The following is a 24,536-nucleotide window of genomic DNA, read 5'->3' as shown; positions in this document are numbered from 1 at the left end:
CACACACACACACACACACACACACACACACACACACACACACACACGCATACACACACACAGGCACACACACACACACACAGACACACACACATGTTCTGTTTCTTTGGAGAACACTGCATGACATACCAAGACAGTAGAAAATGTAAACATGCTATAAAATTTTTTTGAAAATAATGTTTTTAGCTGAAAGGCTTAACAGATGCCAAGGATAAGGCCAGGCACAGTGGCTCATGCCCATAATCCCAGCACTTTGGGAGGCTGAGGTGGGCAGATTACTTTAGGTCAGGAGTTCAAGACCAGCCTGGCCAACATGGTGAAACATTGTCTCTACGAAAAATACAAAAAAATTAGCTGGGCATGGTAGCAAACACCAGTAGTCCCAGCTACTTGGGAGGCTGAGGCAGGATAATTCCTTGAACCCGGGAGGTGGAGGCTGCAGTAAGCTGAGATTGCTCCATTGCACTTCAGTCTGGATGAGACAGAGCGAGACTCCAAATCAAGAAAAAAAAACATGTGGGGGCTAAAATACCTATACTACTTATTTAGAAGCCATCTCCTGGCTTCCTCCGAAATAATGTGGCCATTGCAGAATCTGCGTACTTAAAAGCAACACTTGGCCATGTACTCACTTTGGCTGCATCAGATATGGAGTCCCAGTTTCCCCCAGAAAGCGCGTACTTCCCGCTGCCGATCCGCGCCAGAATCTCCTCAGCGGTGTCGTCTGGCCCATTGGCAAAAGGGGTAAATCTGCGTAATTAGACAATTTGCAGTAATGAGCTTCCATTTTACAACCTAAAATAAAGTTTGTAACTTGGTATCACTCCTTGGCTTTGCTTCTCTCTCCTCTGCTTGGAAGCCAGATTCACGGGAAAGCGGAAGTCACCTCCTGATGGGATGCCCGCTTTCCCTCCTTGGCCACTGCATGGCTAGAGGTTGACGGGCAAGTGTGAGGCCTTGCTCTATCCCTCCTGGACCCAGGGAACTGGGATGGGGTGGCCTAGGGAGTTGCCTGGTGCCACGGTTTCCACGGTGACGGTGTGGCATCATGCAAAAGAGCTCGAGACACGGTGGTTCATCTATTACCAACTCTGTGTTCTTTGACAAGTTAATTTTTTGAGCCTCCGTTGCAAATGCGGAGTGTATGCACAAACACACATAACATGCTGGGTGCAGCTCTGGCCATACTGCAAGAGTCTGAGAGGTGTTCACCGTGCCCACCTGAACACACACCCACACGTTCCTAGAAAAGGAATGCTACGTGATGCTGCCAGCGCTTCCTCTAGTCGGAGAGTCTGTGATCTAGTTTTCCATGTAGGCAGAGTGAGTATTAGAAGCACACAGAATAAACTAACTGTGGTATCGGGAAGAAACTGAGATTCCTTCCTTTGTTGCTGCAGTCCTTGGGGTGTGGCTGCAGGCGCCTGAGTTCCCCTCCTGCTGTGGACACTACCTACTGACTTACTATGAAATGCGCGAAAAGCAGGCCAAGCTCATTCATTCTCGTGAGGGCATTCGGGCCATTCTGCTACAGCTAACAGGACTGGATACTGCCTCTATTCAGGCATTTAACAAACATAATAGAAACCAGTGGATGTTGTAGGCTCCTAGACCTCTCTGCCTGGAAGCAGCCACAGTGTGTCCACTTCTCACTCGGGGAGAGGGAAGGGAGGCTGGTACAGGTGGAAGTGCTTTGCCGAGTCACAGTTGTGGCGAGCGAGGCTCAGATGTAAGTTCGCCGTCCGGACGGCTCGGATGTAAGTTCGCCGTCCGGACGGCTCGGATGTAAGTTCGCCGTCCGGACGGCTCGGATGTAAGTTCGCCGTCCGGACGGCTCGGATGTAAGTTAGCTGTCTGGATGGCAGGCCTAGGCCAACTTCTCTAGCACCAGGTGTCTCCCCACAATGAACCAGTCTGTACATGACTCACGACCACGAAACCCAGGTACAGACTCTGACCCTGACGCTTCTATGGATGCTTTTTGGTTTAAGAGGATGTCTGGAAGGCAAAAGATGTTGCTACCTTTTAAGACAGTGGCACGGTTCAGCAGAGACTAGACACTACGCTGGCAAAGACTTGGATGTTTTGTTTATGAGCTGAGTTGGAAGAATATGGGTGGCTACATTTCTTGTCCTTGCTGTTCAGCTGTCCTGAGGGGCTAATAGTCTGTGAGAGTTCACTCCAGGCCTGGGAGTGTTTGCATAGGTGTTGGGTTTGCCCACATGTGCTCACTAGGACAGGCCCGGGCCTGGTCCCCTAACAGGCCAGCCACTGAGGTTGGTGCCCCGTGTAGACACATGCCCCTGACAACTGTCTGAGGCAACTGCTTACCCTGCCAGCATGGTGTACAGCAGGATCCCCAAGCTCCAGATGTCACACGCTGCATCGTAGCCTTGACGCTTCAGGACCTAGGAGGGAAAGACAGGACACTGGCACGCCCTTCACTAAGGACATTCAGGTTGATAGCACATTTCTCCAGGGGCACCCTACGCCAGCCAGTTGGAGACCAGGAGGAGGACAGCACTGTGTCTTCAGTGTGACTGTTCTTTCTTAATGCAAAGCCAACCTAAGGTACTGCAGTGGGAATCCTCCCAGGGCAGCCGCATGGTGAGCCAGTACTGTCACCAGACACGTGACAGACAAGCTGAAAAGGACAGACTTAATTTTTTTTTTTTTTTTTTTGATATCAAGTCTGGCTCTGTCGCCCAAGCTAGAGTGCAGTGGTACAATCTTGGCTCACTGCAACCTCCGCCTCCCGGGTTCAAGTGATTCTCCTGTCTCAGCCTCTTGAGTAGCTGGGAATACAGGCACCCATCACTACGCCTGGCTAATTTTGTATTTTCAGTAGAGATAGGGTTTCACCATGTTAGTCAGGCTGGTCTTGAACTCCTGACCACAGGTGATCTGCCCGCCTCGGCCTCCCACAGTACTGGGATTTCAGGCATGAGCCACCGCCCAGCCAACTTTGAAGGCAAAAGAATTTTTTTGTTATGGTAAAATACGTATAACATAAAATTTACCATCAAAGCCCTTTTTAAGCACATAGTTTAGTGGCATTAAGCTCATTTACGTCATGGTGCCAAGATCACCACTATTCATCCACAGAACATTTTCATCTTCCCAAACTGAAACTTTGTCCCCATTAAACATCAACTCCCTGCCCTCCAACCCCAACACCTACCCTTCTGCTTTCTATCTGTATGAATCTGACTCCTCTAGGGACCTCATATGAGTGGAATTATGCGATGCTTGTCTTTCTGCGACTGGCTAATTTCACCCTGCATAACACCCTAAGGTTCTTCCACATGTCTGAAGTTCCTTCCTTCTTCAGGAAGGACAACGCTCTACTGTGTGCACACACCACGTTTTGCTTACATATTCATCCACCGAGGGACACTCAGTGGCTTCCGCCTTTTGGCTGCTGTGAATAGTGCTGCTATGAACGTGGGTGGACACATGTCTGTTTGAGTCCCTGCCTTCAATTCTTTTGGGTATATACCCAAAGTTCCACTTCTGGGATACATGATAATGTTTAATTTTTTTAAGAATTGTTAAAGCAGCAAAACTCTTATGCATCCTTGGATTACATACTTTGGTAGTTACAATCCTCTGCCATAGTTACAGGCGAGTAACAGCAAAGGAAGCCACATCGGTGCTCATGGGTTACTGCAGATGGCTGGATTCAGCATTAACTCTCGAGTTGGGAGAGCTCGGCTCAGTCCTTCCTTTCCATATGGCTGCCACCATGGGGGCGATCAGCCAGCAAGTGCCGGATGAACGTGGTGTCCACGGTGCAAGCCTCACTTCCTAATCTGTCAGCTGGGCAAGCTGCAGAAGTCACTTACACACAGGGAGCTTGTGCCTTCTGAATCTGTGAAATGTGGTTAATAGTTTATATCCTGACTACTTCATATGGTGGATGAGAGTAAAAGTAAAAAAAAGTTGGTAAAAGTTCTTTGTAAATGGCCAAGGAATATCACAATCTAAGGCATTCTGTAATCAACAAAATCAATATTGTGGGAGAGCAGAATATGCCACCCCAGAATATGCTGCATAGGCATGAGGGGCGCTGAGCTGAAGATAAAGAAGCAGCAGCAGATGCAGGAGAGCTCTGTGTCCTCCACTTCCCTCAAATCAGGACACAGTTTAAGACAAAAGTACCTACCCCCCACCAGGGAGGACAAAGGCTACCCCTGAGGACACCTTTGGTCCCATGTGGTCCCATGTGGGACCAGCCTCCGTTGGCCAGCCCTGTGCCTCCCCAGCTACAGTCTCTGAAGACCCAAAGGCCTCTTCCTTTGTCTTGCCAGGTCTTTAAAAGTTCCCTGTTCTTTGTTGAAGATGCCACGTAGGCCAGACTCAAAGCCACCTCTGTGAGAATGACTCATTTCCTGGGTGTCTTCCATGCACACGTGAGAAGATCTGTGTTAAAAACTTGTTTGTTTTTCTCTCGTTAATCTGCCTTTTGTTATAGGGGTCTGGTCCAACTAAGAACTTATGAGGGTTGAGGAAAACATGATTTTCCTCCCCTGTAATATTGTCAGCATTAATACTGATTAAGGCATGGACCAAGGCTTATAACCTGGTTATTTTTAATTTTAGTTTTTGAGATGGATTCTTGCTCTGTTGACCAGGCTGGAGTGCAATGGTGTGATCTTGGCTCACTGCAACCTCCGCCTCCAGGGTTCAAGTGATTCTCCTGTTTTAGCCTCCCAAGTAGCTGGGATTACAAGCACACACCACCACACCCGGCTAATTTTTGTATTTTTAGTAGAAATGGGGTTTCACCATGTTGGCCAGGCTGGTCTTGAACTCCTGACTTCAGGTGATCCACCTGTGTTGGCTTCCCAAAGTGCTGGGATTACAGGTGTGAGCCACCATGCACAGCAAACCTGGTTATTTTTAAAGGGGCCACAGGTGGCTCAAATGTCTGGATAACCCCTGCATAACCTAACCACAGCCTACCCCCGGGCTGCATGTCCATCTGCCTGTCAGCACGCAGAAGCATCTCTGCCATGAACACTGGCCCTGGTTGACCTCTCAAACAGCTCTGAGACCCACAACGAGAAACCAGGCACCTCAGGCCCGGCTGCTCACTTGACCCCCCTCCCACCAGGCAGCTCTGGTCCAGTTCCAACAAGAACCCACAGATCCACATAGATTCTGAAGTCAGTTCCCTCCTTCCCCATCCTATCCACAACATCAGACACCGCCCTTCCCTTCCTCTCTTTCCCACCAGCTCAGGTTCAGTGGCTTTTCTCAAAGGTAAGAAATCAGGCTTAGCTTTATAAACATCCTTGACTTCAGAGCCTAATGGAACTTGTTCCTGGGAAACTTGAAAAGACAGAAGCTCACCAGGTGCCCTTGCTAGGTGCTCTGAGCAGGGCTGGGAGCAGACACAGAACCGCACCATGGGAGCTTTCAGTGGCCAATCACTCCAGAGCCCTGCGGGTCTTAATCTGACAGCAGCTAACTCGCTGCTGTCGGGGAAAGAATCTGGAGTGAGAATTGGGGTGCAGAAGAAACCCGTAAACTCAATTGCTCCCTGAGCTGTGACGGATCCATTTCCCATCCCAGGAGAACCGCAGCTCTGCGTCCTGGCTGTGTAAGGAGGCTGCGGCAGCATCTCTCTCTCTAACTTGGAATAAATATGCAGATTTCATCCAAAGTGTCTACAGGAGACAATTTTACATAAAAATGTCACTGTTGAAAAGTTTTTCCAAATGGGAAAATGAGAATGAAAAGAACAACTGTTTTTACGCAGGATTGGCCCCTAGCTCGAGAGACTGAAGGCTCTCATTTCCGTTTCCCACCACCACTGCTGACGTGGCTCAAGCTGCTGCTGACGTCTCCACTGTCCAGTGGCTCTGTGGTGGGACAGGGCAGAGCCTCTCTTTGCAGACAGAGGGGCCTGGGTCTGCAGTCCGGGAATGCTCACCTCTGGGGCCACGAAGTTGGCCGTGTAGCAGGGCGTCATGAGCAACCCGTTCCCCGCGCGCAGCTGCTTGGCAAAGCCGAAGTCGCAGACTCGGATGGATTCCGGGCTCCCCGACTCATCCCTGTACAGGATGTTACTCGGCTTCAGGTCTCGATGGACAACCTGCAAGGCAGAAGGCATGGTGCCTATGTGGGGGCCGAGGACTGAGCTGGAGAGGGAGGGCGGGTGCGTTTGGAGGGGAGGGGTGTTTTGGAATTGTCTTCCCAGCAGGTCCGGCAATCAGGCAGCAGGCCAGCAGAGTCCACAGCTACTGTCTTCTCCAGAGGACCCCCCACCTTCTCTCACTCTCCTACATTGGTCACTCATATCTGAGCACCGGGAGTCACCTGCTTTTACAGTGAATGAATATTTGAATAAATAAGCGAACACCTCTCCAAGATGGGGCCTCAGCTTACTGGAGCTGTTACATAAACAGAAATGTGGTGAGCCCTGGTGGTGGGAATGAAAAACATTTTAAAGATGATATTCATTCAGTAACTATTCCCTGTGTGCCCGCCCCGTGCACTGCTGGGTGTTAGAGCTGTGCCGGTGAGTGGCACAGACCAGGCACCTGCTGTCCTGGGCGCACCAACCCATGGGGGAGATGGACCAGGGCCACGCGATCACTCAGTCACTCTGCAATCGTGCCTCGAGGCCTCCCACAGAGGACTGCACTGGCTGCAATGATGGTAGGGCCAGTATACCTCAAAGCACAGTGTTATTTAGAGCACAAAGCAACGTCTTCTGAGGGGACAGAGGGCCACTGTGAGGACATGTGGCGTGCCTTTGTACAGCTTGGATCTTGAACGCCTCAATTGTCCTAATAAAATCCAGTGGGAGGATGTAGAAGGGAATTAAAGGGACACCCTCTAGCAGTCAGGCCCGGTTGACAGAGGTCCTGATGGCAAGGAAATGAAAGATTGCGGCTTCACTTCCATTACCTCTCTCATTACATACGAGCAGATCTGCAGAAAACATCATCCGAAGGGCTTCCTCTGAGTCTGACTGTCGTGGGAAAACCAGGAAGTGCTTAATGGTCAAGACCACCGGGTGACCACCCAGAAGCGACCCAGTGTGTGGTCCTGGAAGCACGTTCCCCTCTTTGGAGATGACTGCATTCTGAAGGCTCAGGACCATGCACACAGCTGCCTAAGACTGGATTTCCTGCCTCAGGAGACACACTGGGAAGAGTGGGCGCAGCAGAAACGTGTGATACGACGTAGCCACCTAACTGGGAGGGCAGGGCTGGGACCAAGAGCACGGCCTGGAACCAGAGAGCCGGGGTCCAGCCCCACTGCCACCTCCTCATGTGCGACCTTGGACAAGATCCTCAAGCTCCTGGGCCCCTGCACAGTGGGTGTGGTCTCGGGTTCAGAGTCAGCGAATCGAGAGCTTGCAGCACAGCCTGGATCACGGTGGGGCCCGCATCAACCCCAGGCATCAGTGCCACCCCGGCCTCAGCGTTTCTGTGCACCGGTTAATGAATTCAACTTTACCCACTGCAAGTAACGAAAATTCTCAGTTTCTTTTGATTAAGGCCAAAGCATTTCCTTGGCTAAAGTTGGTACAAATGATTTTAGACCCTCAAAGGGTAGCAGAGTCAGGCACCCCAAAACAAGCTGCTTTGGCATAAGGTTATTTTGAGCTGAAAACAACTGAAAAGATGCAGATGTAAGCAAAGCTCTCTGCCCTCCCCCACTTTGCCTAAAAACGGGATATAAATGGGTAAAGGTGTCCCTTCTGTCCTCTTTGTCAGGAAGGACGGAAGGGGAACGCTAGACCCTTACAGCCTGCAGAAGCCACCAGAAATATCTCCATGACAAATGTTCCTAACTAGCCCTCATCTTCCATTAGTTTCCCATAGACTTAGCATCCCACAGTTTGCTGCCCTAAAAACTCAGTCCTTTTTCTTTAAATATTATTATTCTTTTAAATGTTTTTTTTATTTGAGACAGAATTTTGCTCTGTGGCCCAGGCTGGAGTGCAGTGGCATGATCCTGGCCACTTGCAACCTCCACCTCCTGAGTTCAAGCAACTCTCCTGCCTCAGCCTCCTGAGTAGCTGGAATTACAGGCATGCACCACCATGCCCGGCTAATTTTTGTATTTTTAGTAGAGATGGGATTTTGCCATGTTAGTTAGGCTTGTCTAGAACACCTGACCTCAGGTGATTCACCTGCCTCAGCCTCCAAAAGTGGTGTGATAACAGGTGTAAGCCACTGCGCCTGGCAACGTTATTGCTCTTTTGTTAAAATGCTACATAAGCTCGAGTTCTAAGAACCTGGAGTTACTCATGGCTGAGTGCTCCCGTGTGTATGTGACATGCGCATGTTAACAGACTTCGGTTTTTCTCTTGTTAATGTGTCTTTGGCCAATCTTGTTTACAGGGCCTCCACCAAAGAATTAAGATGGGCAGAGGGAAAAGAGAACTTTTCTTCCCCTGCACCGTCACCGAGCCACCAGACACAAGGGAGATGATGGTGGCACGGAAGGAATTCCAGGACAATCTGCATTCTCAGCTCTTGAACCCACAAACCCTGTGGTTTCGGTTTCTGCCCTGAAGCTCCTGCCTCCCTGACGGCTGGCCCAGGCGCGGCTCCTACCCCCTGGGAGTGGAGGTAGTCCATGGTCTTGGTGATGGTGCACAGCACGTCACTGGCCTCGCGTTCCGAGAAGTATCTCTGCCGAAGGATGCGGTCCAGGAGCTCCCCACCGCGCATCAGCTCCATCACCAGGTACACGAACTTGCCATCATCATAGACCTGCGGGGTGGAGACGGAGTGCACACAGGCCTCAGGGATGGGCACGTCACTGTGGCTGGTTACTGCGAAAGGGCAACCTCTCCAGAAGAGACAGGAGAGGGATGTCAGAGGTGAGAGGCTGGGATGCAGGGCCTCTAGGAGTGAAACCAAGGCTTCTGCAGGGAAGAAGCAAATGGCCATTCCTGTCATACCAGATGTGATTTCCTCTTTTTAGGAAGAAAATGCCTTTAATAATCCACTGCTAAGCAGGGACTCAGTAAGGGCATATGAGACGGATGTGTCCTTAGCTGAGATGAATGGCTTCATGACTCTGCCAGGAGATATTTATTATTTATTTATTATTATTATTTTTTGAGATGGAATCCCACTCTGTCACCCAGGCTGAAGTGCAAAGGCACCATCTCAGCTCTCTGTAACATCTGGCCCCCAGGTTCAAGCAATTCTCCTGCCTCAGCCTCCTGAGTAGCTGGGATTACAGGCGCACACCATCATGCCAGACTAATTTTTGTATTTTCAGTAGAGACAGGGTTTCGCTAAGTTGGCCAGGCTGGACTCAAACTCCTGATCTCAAGTGATCCGCCTGCCTTGGCCTCCCAAAGTGCTGGGATTACAGGCGTGAGCCACCGCGCCGGGCCAATTCTATTCCAAGCTTGCATGTTAAGACCATTTGCACACACTTATCACTCTGCATGAGGGAAACTGAGGTAGGCCCAATATCTGTGGCTCTAGGTTCATGATGCTGGAATCATTTTGGAGTTGGAGTGTGAGGAGGAAAGCTGTCTCCCCTCTCTGCTCCTGCATCCCACGTGCTGCACCCCATGGGCCTCTAAGGTGCTGTGGGACTTTCTGAATGGTTCAGTGTGCCTGGTTCCTGCTCCCCACCCTACCCTAGAGAAAATGACCCCAATCTCCCAACAGAGAAAGCCACAGAAGCTTTGAGAAGCTCCAAGCCAGGGCTGCGATCTGAGTGTGGGATGTGACCCACACCCTCTCATCTGTTCCTGCCTTTCCAGGTTTGCCATGTGTAGGAAAGACAAGGAGAGACTCCACCTGTGGCCTGTAATTCACACAAGCCATCTCTTCCTCTGTTTCACTCGCAACCTCCATGATGGGGCGATGCCTATGGAAAAGATCTGAGTACACAGTCCTGCAAGTTAGTTCCAAGTGTCTGAGGGGTGTGGGCGGTGGAAACCAGCTCAGACAGGCATGAGATGTGGGAAGGCGTGCTCGGCGTGAATGGAACATTTTTGTGTCAGTTGAAGAAACAGCAGGAAGTGGGGTGCTGCCGCTGGAGACACTCACGTCCTTGAGGGTGATGATGTTGGGGTGCTGGCCGTACCGCAGCAGGATCTCGATCTCTTCTGAGGGGTCTCTCTTGCTCTTATCGATGATCTGGAACAAACACAGCACGTGGCAGTGACAGGTCTACTTCTGTTTGGGTGCTATCTGCTGGTGGACCCTTGCGTCTGGATAAAGTCTGGCCCAAGGGGACCCAACAACTACAATCTCACACCCGACCAAGAGATAACTTGAGACTGCCTGGAAATTCATGGCAAGTCCTTTCTTTTACAGCTAGTTTAAGATTTACAATTAAAAAGAGGAGTACAGGCCAGGCAAGGTGGCTCACGCCTGTAATCCCAGCACTTGGGGAGGCCAAGGCAGGCAGGTGGCTTGAGGTCAGGAGTTCAAGACCAGCCAGCCTGACCAACATGGCAAAACATGGTCTCTACTAAAAATACAAATATTAGCCAGACATGGTGGTGTGTTCCTGTAATCCCAGTCGCTTGGGAGGCTGATGACGAGAATCACTTGAACCTGGAAGGTGGAGGTTGCAGGGAGCTGAGATAGTACCACTGCACTCCAGTCTGGGTGACAGAGAGAGACTCTGTCTCAAAAAAAAGAAAGAAATAAAGAAAAAGGAGTACACGAAGTTTAAGACATTGTAAGGCTGGGTGGAGGCGCATGTGTAGGGAGCTCATGCAGGTGCACCAAATAACAGAATGCGTCCCGCGCTCCACAGCAGCCACCAGCCACTGCGCGCCTCCTGCCTTGTTCAGGGAGTTACAAACCAGCCACAGAATGAGCTGAGGCGCATGGCTGTCACCAAGAGATGCTGGGGATAGTGTGAGGACCAGAACTGCCCTGTTGTTCCCATATGCAAACTCCACTCCCCCGCCCAGCATCTCCATCCGATGTCTTAGGATAACAGATAAAGTTGCTTCAACGCCATGACGACATATGGTTTCCGAGGACAGGGTATCGTGATTTAAGCCTGCCTTGGAAGCAGGAAGTCACTGTTGGCCCCTGGTAGCGAATCCCTCTGGAGGTGCCTAAGTCCCGCCCTGCTGTGGAACAGGACCAGTGGGAGGAGGGCACCCCACTCACGGGAAATCAGCAACATGTATGTTGCAAACGACACTCAGAACAGAAGAAAAGCAATGGGAAACACCTTCCTAACCATGATTCGTACTATTCTTGCACATTATTCAACCTAATTGTCAAATAGTCACTATCTGGAGAATGTGCAGTCACTTTACTACTAGAATATGAGGGTGATTTGCTTTTAACTTCTATCATATCAAAGTCTCTAAGCAGAGCTTTGTATAACACTCTATTTCTTTAATTATTTTTTTTAGAGACAGGGTCTCTGTTGCCTAGGTTGGAGTGCAGCGGTGCAAGCTTGTATGCTTACAGCTCACTGCAACATCAAACCCCTGGGCTCAAGTGATCCTCCTGCCTCAGCCTCCAGAGTGACTAGGACTACAGAGGTGTGCGCCACCACACTCTGCTATTTTTAAGTTATCTGTAAATATTGGGTCTTGTTGTGTTGCCCAGGCTGGTTTCGAACTCCTGGCTTCGGTGATCCTCCAGCCTCAGCCTCCCAAAGTGCTGACGTAACAGGTGCGAGCCACCACACCTGGTTGTGTCTTTACTTTAGAGAACCAAACGCTTGTGTAGCATTTGACACACTGCTTGTACTCTGTCCCCTAGTCACCCTTCCTCCGCCCCGTCACCATTATAAAAAATCACCACAGTGCCAGTTCTCACCCCATTACAGTTTTAAAGGATGCTCTGTCACGGCCACCACTCAGCTCTGACTGCATCTGTGGCCCACAATGTGTGAGTCCTAACAGCTTGTGTTGTTAAACAGACAGAAAAGTTAGAGTCCCTTTCTGGATACAACATTTTTCTCCTTTGGCTGCATTTAATCCTACAAAAGTTTTAGCGAGGGCACTAGGATTATTTCCATTACCAACATAAATGCATCATTCTCAAGTAGAGACCTTTTAAAAAATCACTGAAGGAGGAGGGGTGGGGAATGCTCCTTCATGTTCCACAGCCTTAGTTCCGGGTCCTGGGGGGCTAGTCCTGCACTCCTTAGAGGGGAAGCTGGCTGTCAGGTGCCTGAACTCCGCTGCTCCCGGCTGCGTGGGCGTATCCTGTCTCTCTAGGATCCTCTCTTTGCAATTGGAGAAGGTTAAAATACATTTATGGATTTTTATAAAAAATTCAGTAGAAGATGTTTTTTCACAAACATGATTTTATGATAAAGGGATGTGCTCTTAGCATGAATCTGTTTGGTCACTCTCATGACGGAATAGGATGCAGAGTAGCCAAGAAAGCGGAAGCCTTTCCACCACTGCCAGGGACGATCTTCAAGATACATTGAGTGAAAGAGGTTGCTGGGGAGCAGGTGCTCCCTAAGCCATCCCTTGTTTTAAAAGCGGAGAGAAGAATGCAAATAGACACGTCTATTTCCTTGTGGGTGCATAAAATCACTCTGGAAGGAAAGAGGAAACATTCAATTGCCTGGGCTGCCTGTGAGGAGGGGAACAGGTGACTGGGGGCCACGGTGGGAGGGAGACCTTGCTGTATCCGCATGAATTTTGTAAAATTTTGAACCACAAGAATATATTGTCTATTCAAAAGTTAAAGAAAGAATTTCATAATGTATTTTGTAAGCTGAAATTGGAGGACAATGCGACTACTATTTTAAAGAATCTGGGACTACAGACACGCCCTATCAACCCTGGTGTCTATTTTATTTCTATATGTTCTTCTGTTGTGAGTCTTACGAAAAAGTCTGACTTACAGTAATAAGTATTGGTGAACAGTTTTCAAAGATGGGTTACCTTAAAATCTTGCTTACTTTAAAAACTATTTTCATTTGTAATAAAAGCTAGCATGTATGTGTGCATGTGAGGTACACTGAATTTCAACCCATCCCAGCTGCTGTCCCGGTCTCTGTTGGAATCTGATACACACTGGAGCATGCATGTTGGCTTTTAGTACATTTTAAATGGATTAGTTAAGACATTTTCAAAATTATTTAATTGCTTGGCAGAACCCCCAAAGCACCTCTGTCCACAACCGAATACCACACACCAGCTGTTCTCTGAGGTGGTTTTGGGAAAATGGAGGAAAGTGAAAGAAGCGCCCAGGCCCAGGTCCTGTGCGAGCAGGAGGTCATCTGGAGGAGACCCCAAGGGGCCCATGAGTAGGGCTGTGTCTCTCCGCAGGGCAGAGCCAGTGGACTTTCAGCAAACATCTGGTTTGCTCCCAAGGGGAAGTCAGGTTTGCTGTCTGAGGCAAGAACACCGCTGTGGGTGTGGCCTGTGGCCATGACATTGCTGGTGCATGAACGTGGGTGTCTGCAGGCCCAGCTCCCGTGGAGGGATGGGAAGGTGGAGGAAGGCGTTGCTCCTGGGAGGCCACTGCTGCGTGGTTGATGGCCCAGCCGTGGAGGCGGTCTGGACCCAGCTGAGACCTGGCCTCCCTGCCCACTCTCATGGGGTTGCAGCAGCTCCCCGCACCTCTCCGAACCTAGCTTTCTTCATCTGTAAAAACTAGGAAACAGCAGGCACTCCCCTGGGTCACTGTTAAGATTTAGCAAATTAATGTGAATCGATCCCTTCATATTCTCCCTGGTGCAAGGGGAAAGCACTTGGTAGGAGTGAGTGATTCTTATGACAGAGATAAAATAGAATTACCCTGATGCCCCCAGGCAAGGGACCAAGTGGCTGTGACCTGCCACGTTTACAGCCCTGAAATGCTGCCTTGGGTCCTGTCTCTGCATCTTCACTGCAAGTCAGTGGCATGAAGCAGTGTGATGTTCGAAACTAACGTCAGCAGTAGAGCGCGTTTCAGTGAAAGCGCCAGGGAAAAAAATTCAGATATCACACCAACTGGGTCAACCCAGAGGGCTTCATTAAGGGACTGTTTGCAAAAGAGTGGAGTGGCCAGAGGGTCAGCGGCTGGTGAGCAAGGCACGTTGTCATGCCTTGGGGGCAGTCCTGGCTCCCAAGACCAAAGAGCTGCACAGGGGCGGTTACAGTGCCAGAAGGGGTTGCTCTGGGTGGGGAGGTGCACTGGGACAGGGGCTGTGGGCAGAAAGGCCTTGGCCCCACGCTTCTCTTCCCACCCTGGTGGTGTCTGTCTTGCATTAGCAGAACTGCCCGGAAGCCAGAGGCGTGAAAGTAGCCCATAATAGTCAGCCTCCTGGCTTCCTTGCTTCCCGGCCTCCCAGCCTCCCAGCCTCTGGGGCACAGGGAAGCGAGGAGGGTGGGTTTATAGGGGTAATGGTGACCCCCATTCTGGAAGGGAAGTCCCACAGTGGAGTAGGAATAGGTTCTCACATCATCCTCCTGGGCTTCTGCCTTCCCCTGCCCTGGGCGGAATTGTTCCAAATCAAGCCTGCACAGACAAGGCTCGGACCGAAAGTGGCAAGGCAGTTCCGATCCCTTGTTTCCCTCCAGATGCCGTCAGGAAGTGCCGGCTGCTTTTCCCTGGAACTCTTTTGCAGATTTTTTTTTTTTGCTTTTGTTTTTATTTTTGCAGGGAGCTATTCGAGAAAGGTAAGGATGGAGAGAGCTCACACAGGGAGTGAGCCATGAGCTGTGGCTACAGTCTCACAGCACAAGACCAGGATCTGCTGCGGGGAGCGGGGTTTGGGCACAGTGTTTAGGAGCACCAGGCAGTGAGTTATTCTCTGTGGGGTCGGTTTCTTGGGTTGACCATGTTGGATTTGCTCTTATTAGAGCAAGCTCTGGTAGATGGCATTCCTCATTCTGAGAATAATACTGTTTTATAATCTTTACTATGCAATAAAACAGGGAAAACTTCTCAGCAAGTGTGGTGAACAAGGCCTCCCCTCCAGGCCAATGCACAAGTAATACTGACCCACCGTGGGGCAGGAGTGGTGCGGTGGGTGGGGACAAGCTCGCTCAGCTTTCTTTTTCTCACCTGGCAACAGCTGGTTAGAAAGGACACCTACAATCTACAGAAAAGGACACTACCCAGGCACTGGCCACCCACCACAGCTGGTAAATCAACTTTTCATGGTGTTGCCACAGAGCAAGCTGAGTATTTCCACCTTCTTTAGAGATGCTAAGTCAAGCTGTCTGAATACCCAGAAAGCAATTCTGGGTTCAACATGGATGGCACACAACTGTGATCTTCCTTAGCAGTGACACATGCAGCCACATGTCAAACTCCGCCATTCCTGCTGGCCCAAGATCCGAACCAGAGGCTTCACCGCTCCTGACACACCTTTCCTCCTGCCGGCCGAAGGCAGGAACCAGAGGCTTCACCGCTCCCGACACACCTTTCCTCCTGCCGGCCAAAGGTGGGAACCAGAGACGTCAGCGCTCCTGATACACCTTTCCTCCTGCCGGCCGAAGGTGGGAACCAGAGGCTTCACCGCTCCCGACACACCTTTCCTCCTGCCGGCCGAAGGCGGGAACCAGAGGCTTCACCGCTCCCGACACACCTTTCCTCCTGCCGGCCGAAGGCGGTCACAGGGGGCTTCACTGCTCTGGACACACCTTTCCCTCTTCCTCTGGTCTTTTCATTTCTCCACCTTTCCTGTCTTTCTCGTCTCTCTGCACCAGTGGAGACATGTCTCTCGGGACACAGAGCAACTTGACCAGATGGCTTTGAGGCACTGACTACGCAGACGGTGGTGTGAGCTCACAGGCTTGCAGAATGCTGGTGCTACGGAGGGCATTTCCTTTGACTTGCCAAAACGATCAGCATCGTACTTGAAACAAGGGTAGGAGAGCACGTAATCATTTGTGAAATTTAACAGACACCTTCTCCTATAAAATTAATTTAAACTAATGACAGAGAGAAAGAACTCCTGTTTCTTCCTGGTGGAAAAAATTAAAATTTCCAAGCTCATCAGTTCTCCCTCTAAAAATAAGCTCTATTCATGCCAAGCATCTGTCTTAATTCTGTTTCTTTTTTAGTCGACAAATTACACACACAGTATGAAGATGAGCACAGAAACGTGACGTTATTTTCAACAGTCTCACGTGAATACAGATTGGAGCACCTCCTCAAGAAGTCTGGCCCACGCTCCAGGCCTGTGTGGCCACACCACATCACTAGAGTTAAGGACTAGGTAGCACAGAACTGCATCACCACAGCTAATGGCTGGGTGACTCAGAACTGCATACTACAGCTAAGAGATGGATGACTCAGAACTGTATCGCTACAGCCAAGAACTGGGAGACTCAGACCTCATCACTACAGCTAAGAGCCGGGTGACTCAGAACCACATCACTACAGCTAAGAGCCGGGTGACTCAGAACCACATCACTACAGCTAAGAGCCGGGTGACTCAGAACCGCATCGCTACAGCTAAGAGCCGGGTGACTCAGAACCGCATCGCTACAGCTAAGAGCCGGGTGACTCAGAACCACAGTTACTACAGCTAAGAGATGGGTGACACAGAACCACAATTACTACAGCTAAGAGCTGGGTGACACAGAACCACAATTACTACAGCTAAGAGCTGGGTGACACAGAACCACAATTACTACAGCTAAGAGCTGGGTGACACAGAACCACAATTACTACAGCTAAGAGATGGGTGACACAAAACCGCATCACTAGAGCTAGCAGCCGGGTGACACAGAACCATAATCACTACAGCTAAGAGCCGGGTGACACAGAACCATAATCACTACAGCTGAGAGATGGGTGACACAGAACTGCATCAGTACAGCTAAGAGCCGGGTGACACAGAACCATAATCACTACAGCTAAGAGATGGGTGACACAGAACTGCATCACTACAGCTAAGAGCCGGGTGACACAGAACCGCACCACTACAGCTAAGAGCCGGGTGACACAGAACCATAATCACTACAGCTAAGAGCCGGGTGACACAGAACCATAATCACTACAGCTGAGAGATGGGTGACACAGAACTGCATCAGTACAGCTAAGAGCCGGGTGACACAGAACTGCATCAGTACAGCTAAGAGCCGGGTGACACAGAACCACAATCACTATAGCTAAGAGCTGGGTGACACAGAAGCACATCACTACAGCTAAGAGATGGGTGACTCAGAACCACATCACTACAGCTAAGAGCCGGGTGACAAAGAACCTTATCACTACAATTTAGAGCTGGGTGACTGACACTCTTCCACAGTTCTAAAGATCTCGCCTTATCAGATTCTGTTGCTAAAGCAAACTAAGCTACTTTTTTTTTTTTTTTTTTTTGAGTTGGAGTCTCCCTCTGTCACCCAGGCTGGAGTGCAGTGGTGTGATCTCGGCTCACTGCAACCTCTGCCTCCTTGGTTCAAGCAATTCTTCTGCCTCAGCTTCCCCACGTAGCTAGGACTATAGGTGTGTACCACCACGCCCAGCTAATTCTTATTTTTTTGTATTTTTAGTAGAGACGAGATTTCACCATGTTCACCAGACTGGTCTTGAACTCTTTTTTTTTTTTTTTTTTTTTAAGAGAACTTGGAATTAATTGTACTCTTGACCTCAGGTGATCTGCCAGCCTCAGCCTCCCGAAGTGTTGGGATTACAGGCGTGAGCCACTGCGCCCGGCCTAAGGTAGTTTTAATAACATAACAACAAAAATTCGCTACTGAAAAGGTGAAGTAGCTACGTCTTAAAGCATGTGCTTCTTTCTGGGAAAACTCAGCCCCACTGAGTTTGACCAGTCTCCTTCTCCAGCACAGTCTTGCAGACAATCGAAGAGAAATTTACGAGTGGGACTGGCAGTGAATGGGCATGTATGCTGGTACCACATGTTTGAAGGTACAATAGGCCAAGGGCAAGAGCTAAACCAACTGTACAGTTTATTTAATTTCAGATTCTGGAGTTGCATTCCACTTTTTGTGTAGTTTCTGGTTCTGTCATTGACACAATTCCTAAATGGCTGAGCTGTGAACTCCCTGGAGCAGGTCTGTGCTCTCACCTTGCCCTGTGTCTGTTGAAGGAAAAACGTCCAATAAAAAAAGTCTCAGTGAATGAAAAAAGTAACAGCTTCCTGAATGAGGGGACTGCTGCAGAATGAAAGGCATTACGTTATAAATGCTGATTTTAAAAAACTCAAATTTGAAGTAAAGCTTCTGACTCATATTTTTCTTTTATTTATTTTTAATTAATTAATTATTTATTTTTTGAGACAGAGTCTCACTCTGTCACCCAGGCTGGAGTCCAATGGCACAATCCCAGCTCACTGCAACCTCCGCCTCCCAGGTTCAAGCAATTCTTCTGCCTCAGCCTCCCGAGTAGCTAGGACCACAGGCATATGCCACCATATCTGGTTAATTTTTGTATTCTTAGTAGAGACAAGGTTTTGCCATGTTGGCCAGGCTGGTTTTCAACTCCTGACCTCAGGTGATCCACCTGCCTCAGCCTCCCAGAGTGATGGGATTACAGGCGTGAGCCACTGTGCCCAGCATTTTTTTTTTTTTTTTAAGACAGAGTCTTGCTCTGTCTGTTCCCCAGGCTGGAGTGTAGTAGCACGATCTTGGCTCACTGTAACCTCTGCCTCCTGGTTCAAGTGATTCTCTTGCTTCAGCCTCCTGAGTAGTTGGAATTACAGGCACACAGGCACACTCCACCATGTCCGGCTAATTTTTTTTTTTTTTTTTTTTTGGTATTTTTAGTAGAGATGGGGTTTCACCATGTTGGCCAGGCTGGTCTTGAACACCTGACCTTGTAATCCACTTGCCTCAGCCTCCCAAAGTGCTGGGATTACAGGCGTGAGCCACTGCACCTGGCCATATATTTTTCTTTTAATCAACACTTAGCCTTTCGCTACCAAGTATTTATGCTTGAAGATGAGGAGCCAAGAGGCTCATTATCTGCTAAAATGGAGTGAGTTCCTGCCATGTGCCTGACTTTTTTGAGGTGCCTGAACTACAGCAAAAACAAAACAAAGCCTTCGCTCCCCTGGGTGGATGTCCTCATGGGGCTGTGCACACAGAGTGAACACCCCATGCAGGGGAATGTGCCTTAGGAAGATGATGTAGGTGAAGGAGGCCGCTGGCGGCAGAAGACGGAGGCGGGGAACTAAAGTCAGGCATCCTGGGGGCTTCGGGTGCATATTTGTGTTCTCCGGTTGGTCCTGAGTTGGAAGCAGGAACAGAACTTAGGAAGCTGTCAGTCATTCATCAAGTCCTGGCCATGTGGGGCTGACTGTCACAGAAGTCATAGTTCAGCTTCCTGGGTTGTCACTAGAGATAGCAATCTGGCTTCCTGCCAGCCTGACACAGCCACTGGCCTCCCGAGTGGTGTACTGTAGACAAAGTGGCTAGCTGCGGGTGTGGGTCAGACTTCTGGGCACCCGGCCTGGCCACCATCTGCTTGTGTGTTTACTCTCAGCCCCCAGACCCCGTGGGAGGAACCAGCCTTGCGGACACTGGACTTTAGCCCGGTGAGACAGATTTTGGCATTTTGACCTCCGGAGCTGGAAGACGGTAAGCTGAGGTTGTTTTAAGCCACTAGATGTGTGGTAATGTATTACATCGACAGCAAGAAACAAGCCCATGTGGAAAGACCAGAGAGAGTCAGACCCAAGTTTACGCTGGTGGGTGGGAGTCAGTGAGATGGGCTCAGGGACACGCGGTGGGCAGATGGCGCAGGCTACACCTTCTTGCTGATGACTGTCCTCCAGCACGCCTGCTGGGAGGGGCTGAGCCATGAGCCAATCACATTAACCCCTTCCCATCTGGAAAAAAGAAAGTGCAGCTCTCTGCCAGCGCTCATTTCATTTTACATGAACACGCTCATAGAGGCTGACGCAAATCTGACTGACATTCAATACGAAAATGAAATGTAAAAACTGTTATTGGAGTTATTTCTCAATGGAACTAGTATCAGAATTGTCTGAATCAACAGAATTGTCTATTTTGAAAAAACTGGATTCATCAAATGAATCTTGAACCAACAACTGTTCAAGAATGAAGTCAACTCCCACGTAGGTAGGAATGCTGTGTTTTCCAGGATTTGACATTATCAGCTATCGATAATGAGTGTTCTTTGTAAATGGAAATGCCACTACTAAAAATGGAATGCTATCAATAGAATGATGTCCTGTGTCTCCAAAGTCTATGTACTGGAGTGATGCAAACATAATAATAAACTCGACATATTTTACAGCAAAGTTATCTTGGGGCAAACGCTCAGCCGCAGGCACCGCCCATGAGTATTCTTGGGGAAAATGGGCAAAGGGTTAAGTCATCCAGAATGGCAACTTCCCAGTGTGTGTTTGCAGGAGATGCGAATGCCCAACCCATTGCACTGAGGAGCTTCCTTGATGAGGGAATGGCTGTGCGGAGACACGGGCTGGACAGAGCCGCTGTTCTGGTAGGCGAGTCCATCATTTCCCGTCTTCTCTGAGTCCCTGTCCTCTGAAGAGAAATTTATGCCCCTGTTTTCCTCAGTCATGCAATCTGTTACCAAAGCTGCCCAGTCTCCTTCCTTGTCCTTCTAAATGTTGCTTTCTTTTCTATTTTCTGTTTTATTTAACTGCTGCCAGTCCAGCCTCTGTGCCTGTGAACCCGCGCCATTCTCTGTGCGTCCGCTGTGGCTGTGATGGCATCTGAGCCTCTGTCTGTCTCTGCGTGACTGCCGTTCTTGAGACGGTTAATGTTGCTCCTCCACATAGCTGACCTTTCAACTGCTGTTTCTCTTTGCTTCAAATTGTCATGATTTCTATAAAAAATGTGTTTTGATCTCAAAAGCCAGGACTGGCCTTGACCTTCCTCCTTCCAGGCTTGGCCTCAGGGGTTCAACTCTGCAGCACAGTCACCTCTCTTCCCCGGGATGGGTGCAGCTAACACCCACGTGACACTGGGAAGCCCCACGATGGAGCCATCTGCGGCTCTCTCAATGGCTTAGAATTCTTTGCAGGATCTGTACTGGATCCTCTGGAGTCAGCCTGAACACAAGCTCCCCTGAGCCCCCTCCTCAGTCCTGTGCAGCTCACTGTGGTGCCCAGCTCGAGGCCATGGATTCTTTCAAGATGCAGCTTCGGCCACAAGCCCAGGTGCTGCCCCGAGGAGGGGCAGGCTGTGATCCACAGGAGCCAGGGTCAGCGCTGCCAGTGATCTCGGAGCACAGTCTGAAAACAAAGGTCCCCGTGAACACAGACCGTCCTGAATGCCGTGGGGGAGGAAACTGGAGGAACTGTTGGAGGCCGGGGCCCTGGCTGGGGGCCTTGCAGCTCAGTGCTGGAGGAACCAGGTGCACTGTGCCCTTGGAGGTGAAGCTGGAGGAAGCGGCCTGGCTGCAGCTCGGTGCTTACATAGCTGAACTGTGGGCCACTTGGGGGGATCAGGGCCTTTCACTGGGGTACACCCAGACTCGTAAGACCCAGAGACTTAGATACGATTTTAAATAGAGCTCCACGTGTACCTGGCACACCTTCCCCTGAAAGCCTAGGCACCTTGCTGTGTATCAAACAATAGATTTCTCTCACAGGTCCCGTCTGTTCTGCAGCCCAGCCTTACTGCCCAGCCCCGTCTGCTCTGCATGCTGCCTCATTCTTTCATGGTCTGGGCACTCTGAGATGCACAGAGCATCTGGCTGAAACAGAACATCGGGTTCCCACCCTTATGACGAGTGGGTGTGCTGGAGAGGGGTCGGGAGCGTGCACTCGGGGTCTGACTGCTTGGACGGGAACCTGCTCTCCCGCTGACTGGCTGCGACTTCTCATGTGTGGTGACAGCTCTGACTTTCTGTTCCCTCGCGGGGATAATGAAAATGATTACACCGTGGGGCGCTGTGAGGATTAAATGATGTCACACATACAGAGCGTTCACAGCAGTTTCGGCAGGTACTGAGCAGGAAGTGTCTGCTCCCATCATCCTTGTGACTCTCATCCTTCTATTAACGCCTACAGCTCCTGCCTCAGACTTCGGCTCTTGGGAGTTTTTCTCTTCATATGTGTGCCGATGTTGGTGTTTTGTGAAAGAGGGTCAAGGTGGCAAAATTGGCACTTGAGTGATGTAATGTAGTTTTATGCCTATCATGATATCTGTAAGAAATAAAACTTGACTCATTAGTAGAGATGGTCAAGAGCCCTCTCAAGGTACCTGTATTAAGCTTATGAGACGGAAAGATACTAGTGACACAAGCTAACATTTCTGTAGTGAATTAGCTCTGATATGTGTAGACGGTCGACCCTTTAACAACCTGGGGTTAGAGGTACCGACCCCTCAAGCAGACAAAAATCTACATATAACTTTTGACTCTCCCAAACCTAACTATTAATAGCCTATTGTTGACTTAAAGCCTTACTGATAACAGAAACAGTCCATTAACACGTATTTGTATAAGTATTATATACTGCATTCTTACAATAATACGATCTAAAGAAAAGAAAATGTGACTAAGCAAATCATAAGGAAGAGAAAATACATTTAGTGTTCGGTACTGTATTTTTGGATGCAGTGAGTTTGTGCTGTCTGTTCACAGATGGATCATCTGTCTGAAAGGTGGGCACTCGCAGCTGCAGACCTTAACCTGGGGCACGTATCGAGCTCTCAACTTTTCTGGTCATGTCATGACTTTTCTCTGCTTCCTGGGAGCACTCACAGCGTTCCTAGTGGCACTTCTCTTAGGTTCTATGGTGTTATTCAAGGTTTATGGTACTGAGCTAAACAGGGTGAAGAAATATGTGAGAACCACAAGACACCGTTTTTTACTTGGATTCCCAATTCCCTGGGGAGGGACTGTTCCCATGGAGATGATGAGTGTCACAGGCGTTTAAAGCGGGTCCTTCCAACACCTGAGCTCACTATAGCAGCAACGGAAGGTGGCTGTGGAACTCACAGTAGTGCAGGATTCACCACAGTCAATTTCATGCAGCTGAGTTAATGCGGTGTCTATGTTTACATTGATCTCAACTGCAGATGGCGCCACGCACGGTTTGTGCTTCAGCCCACAAATTTTGATAAATTTTAACTTTTTGTAATAAATCTGTGTACATTTTATAGTAGAAAATGATAAAGTAGACTAGCATCTACATATACATTATGCATTCCGACTTACCATTTTCTTAATTTTTCAATATTTCGAGGCTATGTGGTTTGTCTGAGTTTCTTCAAATCGTAACAAATCTCCAAAAAAAAAATGCCAATATGTTCATTGAAAAAACACTGCATAAGTGGATCCTTACAATTCAACCCCATGTTGTTCAAGTGCCAACTGCATATATTTATGTATTCCTATATATTCTCCCACCGATATAACGCCAGGAATCCTCCCATTTATACAAATCAGTACTATCTAGAATATATACCTAATTACGTTAGGCCATAAAGACGTAAGAATAAAATAAAAACAATGCCCTCTTTCAATTAAAGTGAATATGCCATCTTTGAATAGGAATATTACTTTTTCTTCCAAATATACCTCTCCCCTTCCTTTTAATCCTCCTGCATCACGATTACGTTCCACACTTAATCATCACTTCTCTTGTAATCTTACTTTAAATGAAGGGTGCTATTCAGCTACACGTCACGCTGTTTTGAAGTGTTATACGATTTCACCCCCTACCACTACTCTCCACTTTGTTTTTGGTTATAAAAACAAAGGCGGACTTTAATTTTACATCAGATTACTTAGCTGTTTCATCCCAATAAAATGGCTTGTAGTTATTAGAAAGTAGGGCACATCTGTTCATCTACAGTGTGTCTGATAAAAGGAAGAGGAAGCATTGAGGGAACATAAAAGCTTTTCTCATTCAACCATCAGAGCACTGGCTGGGGGCACTGGCAGAGTGCCTGCATCAAGTCCAGCCTGACACGGCATGGCGTGCGCGAGGGTGGACGCAGCGTGGCGTGTATGTGTGAGAAGGCAGAGGGGTGGTGTCTTCCCGCCAAGGCCGGACTGCCCCAGTGAAGGATCTTGGACATCCCAGTGTTGTTTGCCAGAGTTGAGAGGGAGGGACAAGCCTGGGAATCCAGCTTGTCATTCAGCCCATGTTAACTGAGCCCCTGCTCCATGCTGGGCACTGCTGGATGCTGCGGTAGCTAGAATCGGTCCTAAAATTAGGACTAAAATTAGGATCGATTCTAGCTGCCACTTCCCACAAACATAGCACAGTCCCCAGCATAGAGCAGGAACTCAAGTCAAAAACACAGCTGAAAATAAATGCAAAACTGACAGTCTTGTTGACTGGGAATATACTTGGGTAAACTGGTTTAAGCATAACCTTAAATGTAGTTTACATGATTCAGGGTAACAATGACGGTAACATTAGGAACCTGAAAAAATGCAGAAATAAGTTAAAGCAAAATATAATGCTATTCCAAGAATGTGAGGACTAGTATGATTCCATATTCACTCTGAAGCTCTGCATCTGACCTTCATAGTGGTGAAGAGCTGGTCCCACTCTCCTCTTAGAAGGACCTGCGCTTAGAGTCATGGCTCAATCACAGCAGGGTGGGGGTATGGGCTGCCCTGCAGCATGGGGGAACACTGAGCTCTTGGTCAGATCATCATCCTGTTGCTAAAGGACTCACCAGAAACTCGGTGAAG

General features: G+C 49.0%; 1 protein-coding gene across 6 annotated transcripts in view; it reads right to left on the bottom strand.

The window, feature by feature from the left end:
* RPS6KA2 (ribosomal protein S6 kinase A2) overlaps positions 1-24,536 on the bottom strand; it is a 447,811-nt gene that overhangs the window by 6,837 nt on the left and 416,438 nt on the right. For all 6 annotated transcript variants that reach the window (XM_032253221.1, XM_032253224.1, XM_032253226.1 and 3 more), the window contains 5 exons: positions 10,041-10,130; positions 8,580-8,738; positions 5,939-6,100; positions 2,332-2,408; positions 633-750 (listed from right to left, as the gene is read on the bottom strand). In XM_032253221.1, the coding sequence (XP_032109112.1) occupies positions 633-750; positions 2,332-2,408; positions 5,939-6,100; positions 8,580-8,738; positions 10,041-10,130 (606 nt within the window). The remainder of the gene's footprint in view (positions 1-632; positions 751-2,331; positions 2,409-5,938; positions 6,101-8,579; positions 8,739-10,040; positions 10,131-24,536) is intronic.

The sequence above is a fragment of the Sapajus apella genome, unplaced genomic scaffold (assembly GCF_009761245.1).
Source record: "Sapajus apella isolate SASKATOON/1434 unplaced genomic scaffold, GSC_monkey_1.0 scaffold82, whole genome shotgun sequence".
NCBI lineage: Eukaryota > Metazoa > Chordata > Mammalia > Primates > Cebidae > Sapajus > Sapajus apella.
The sequence above is the reverse complement of the archived record's forward strand: the minus strand, read 5'-3'. Positions and strand labels throughout refer to the sequence as shown.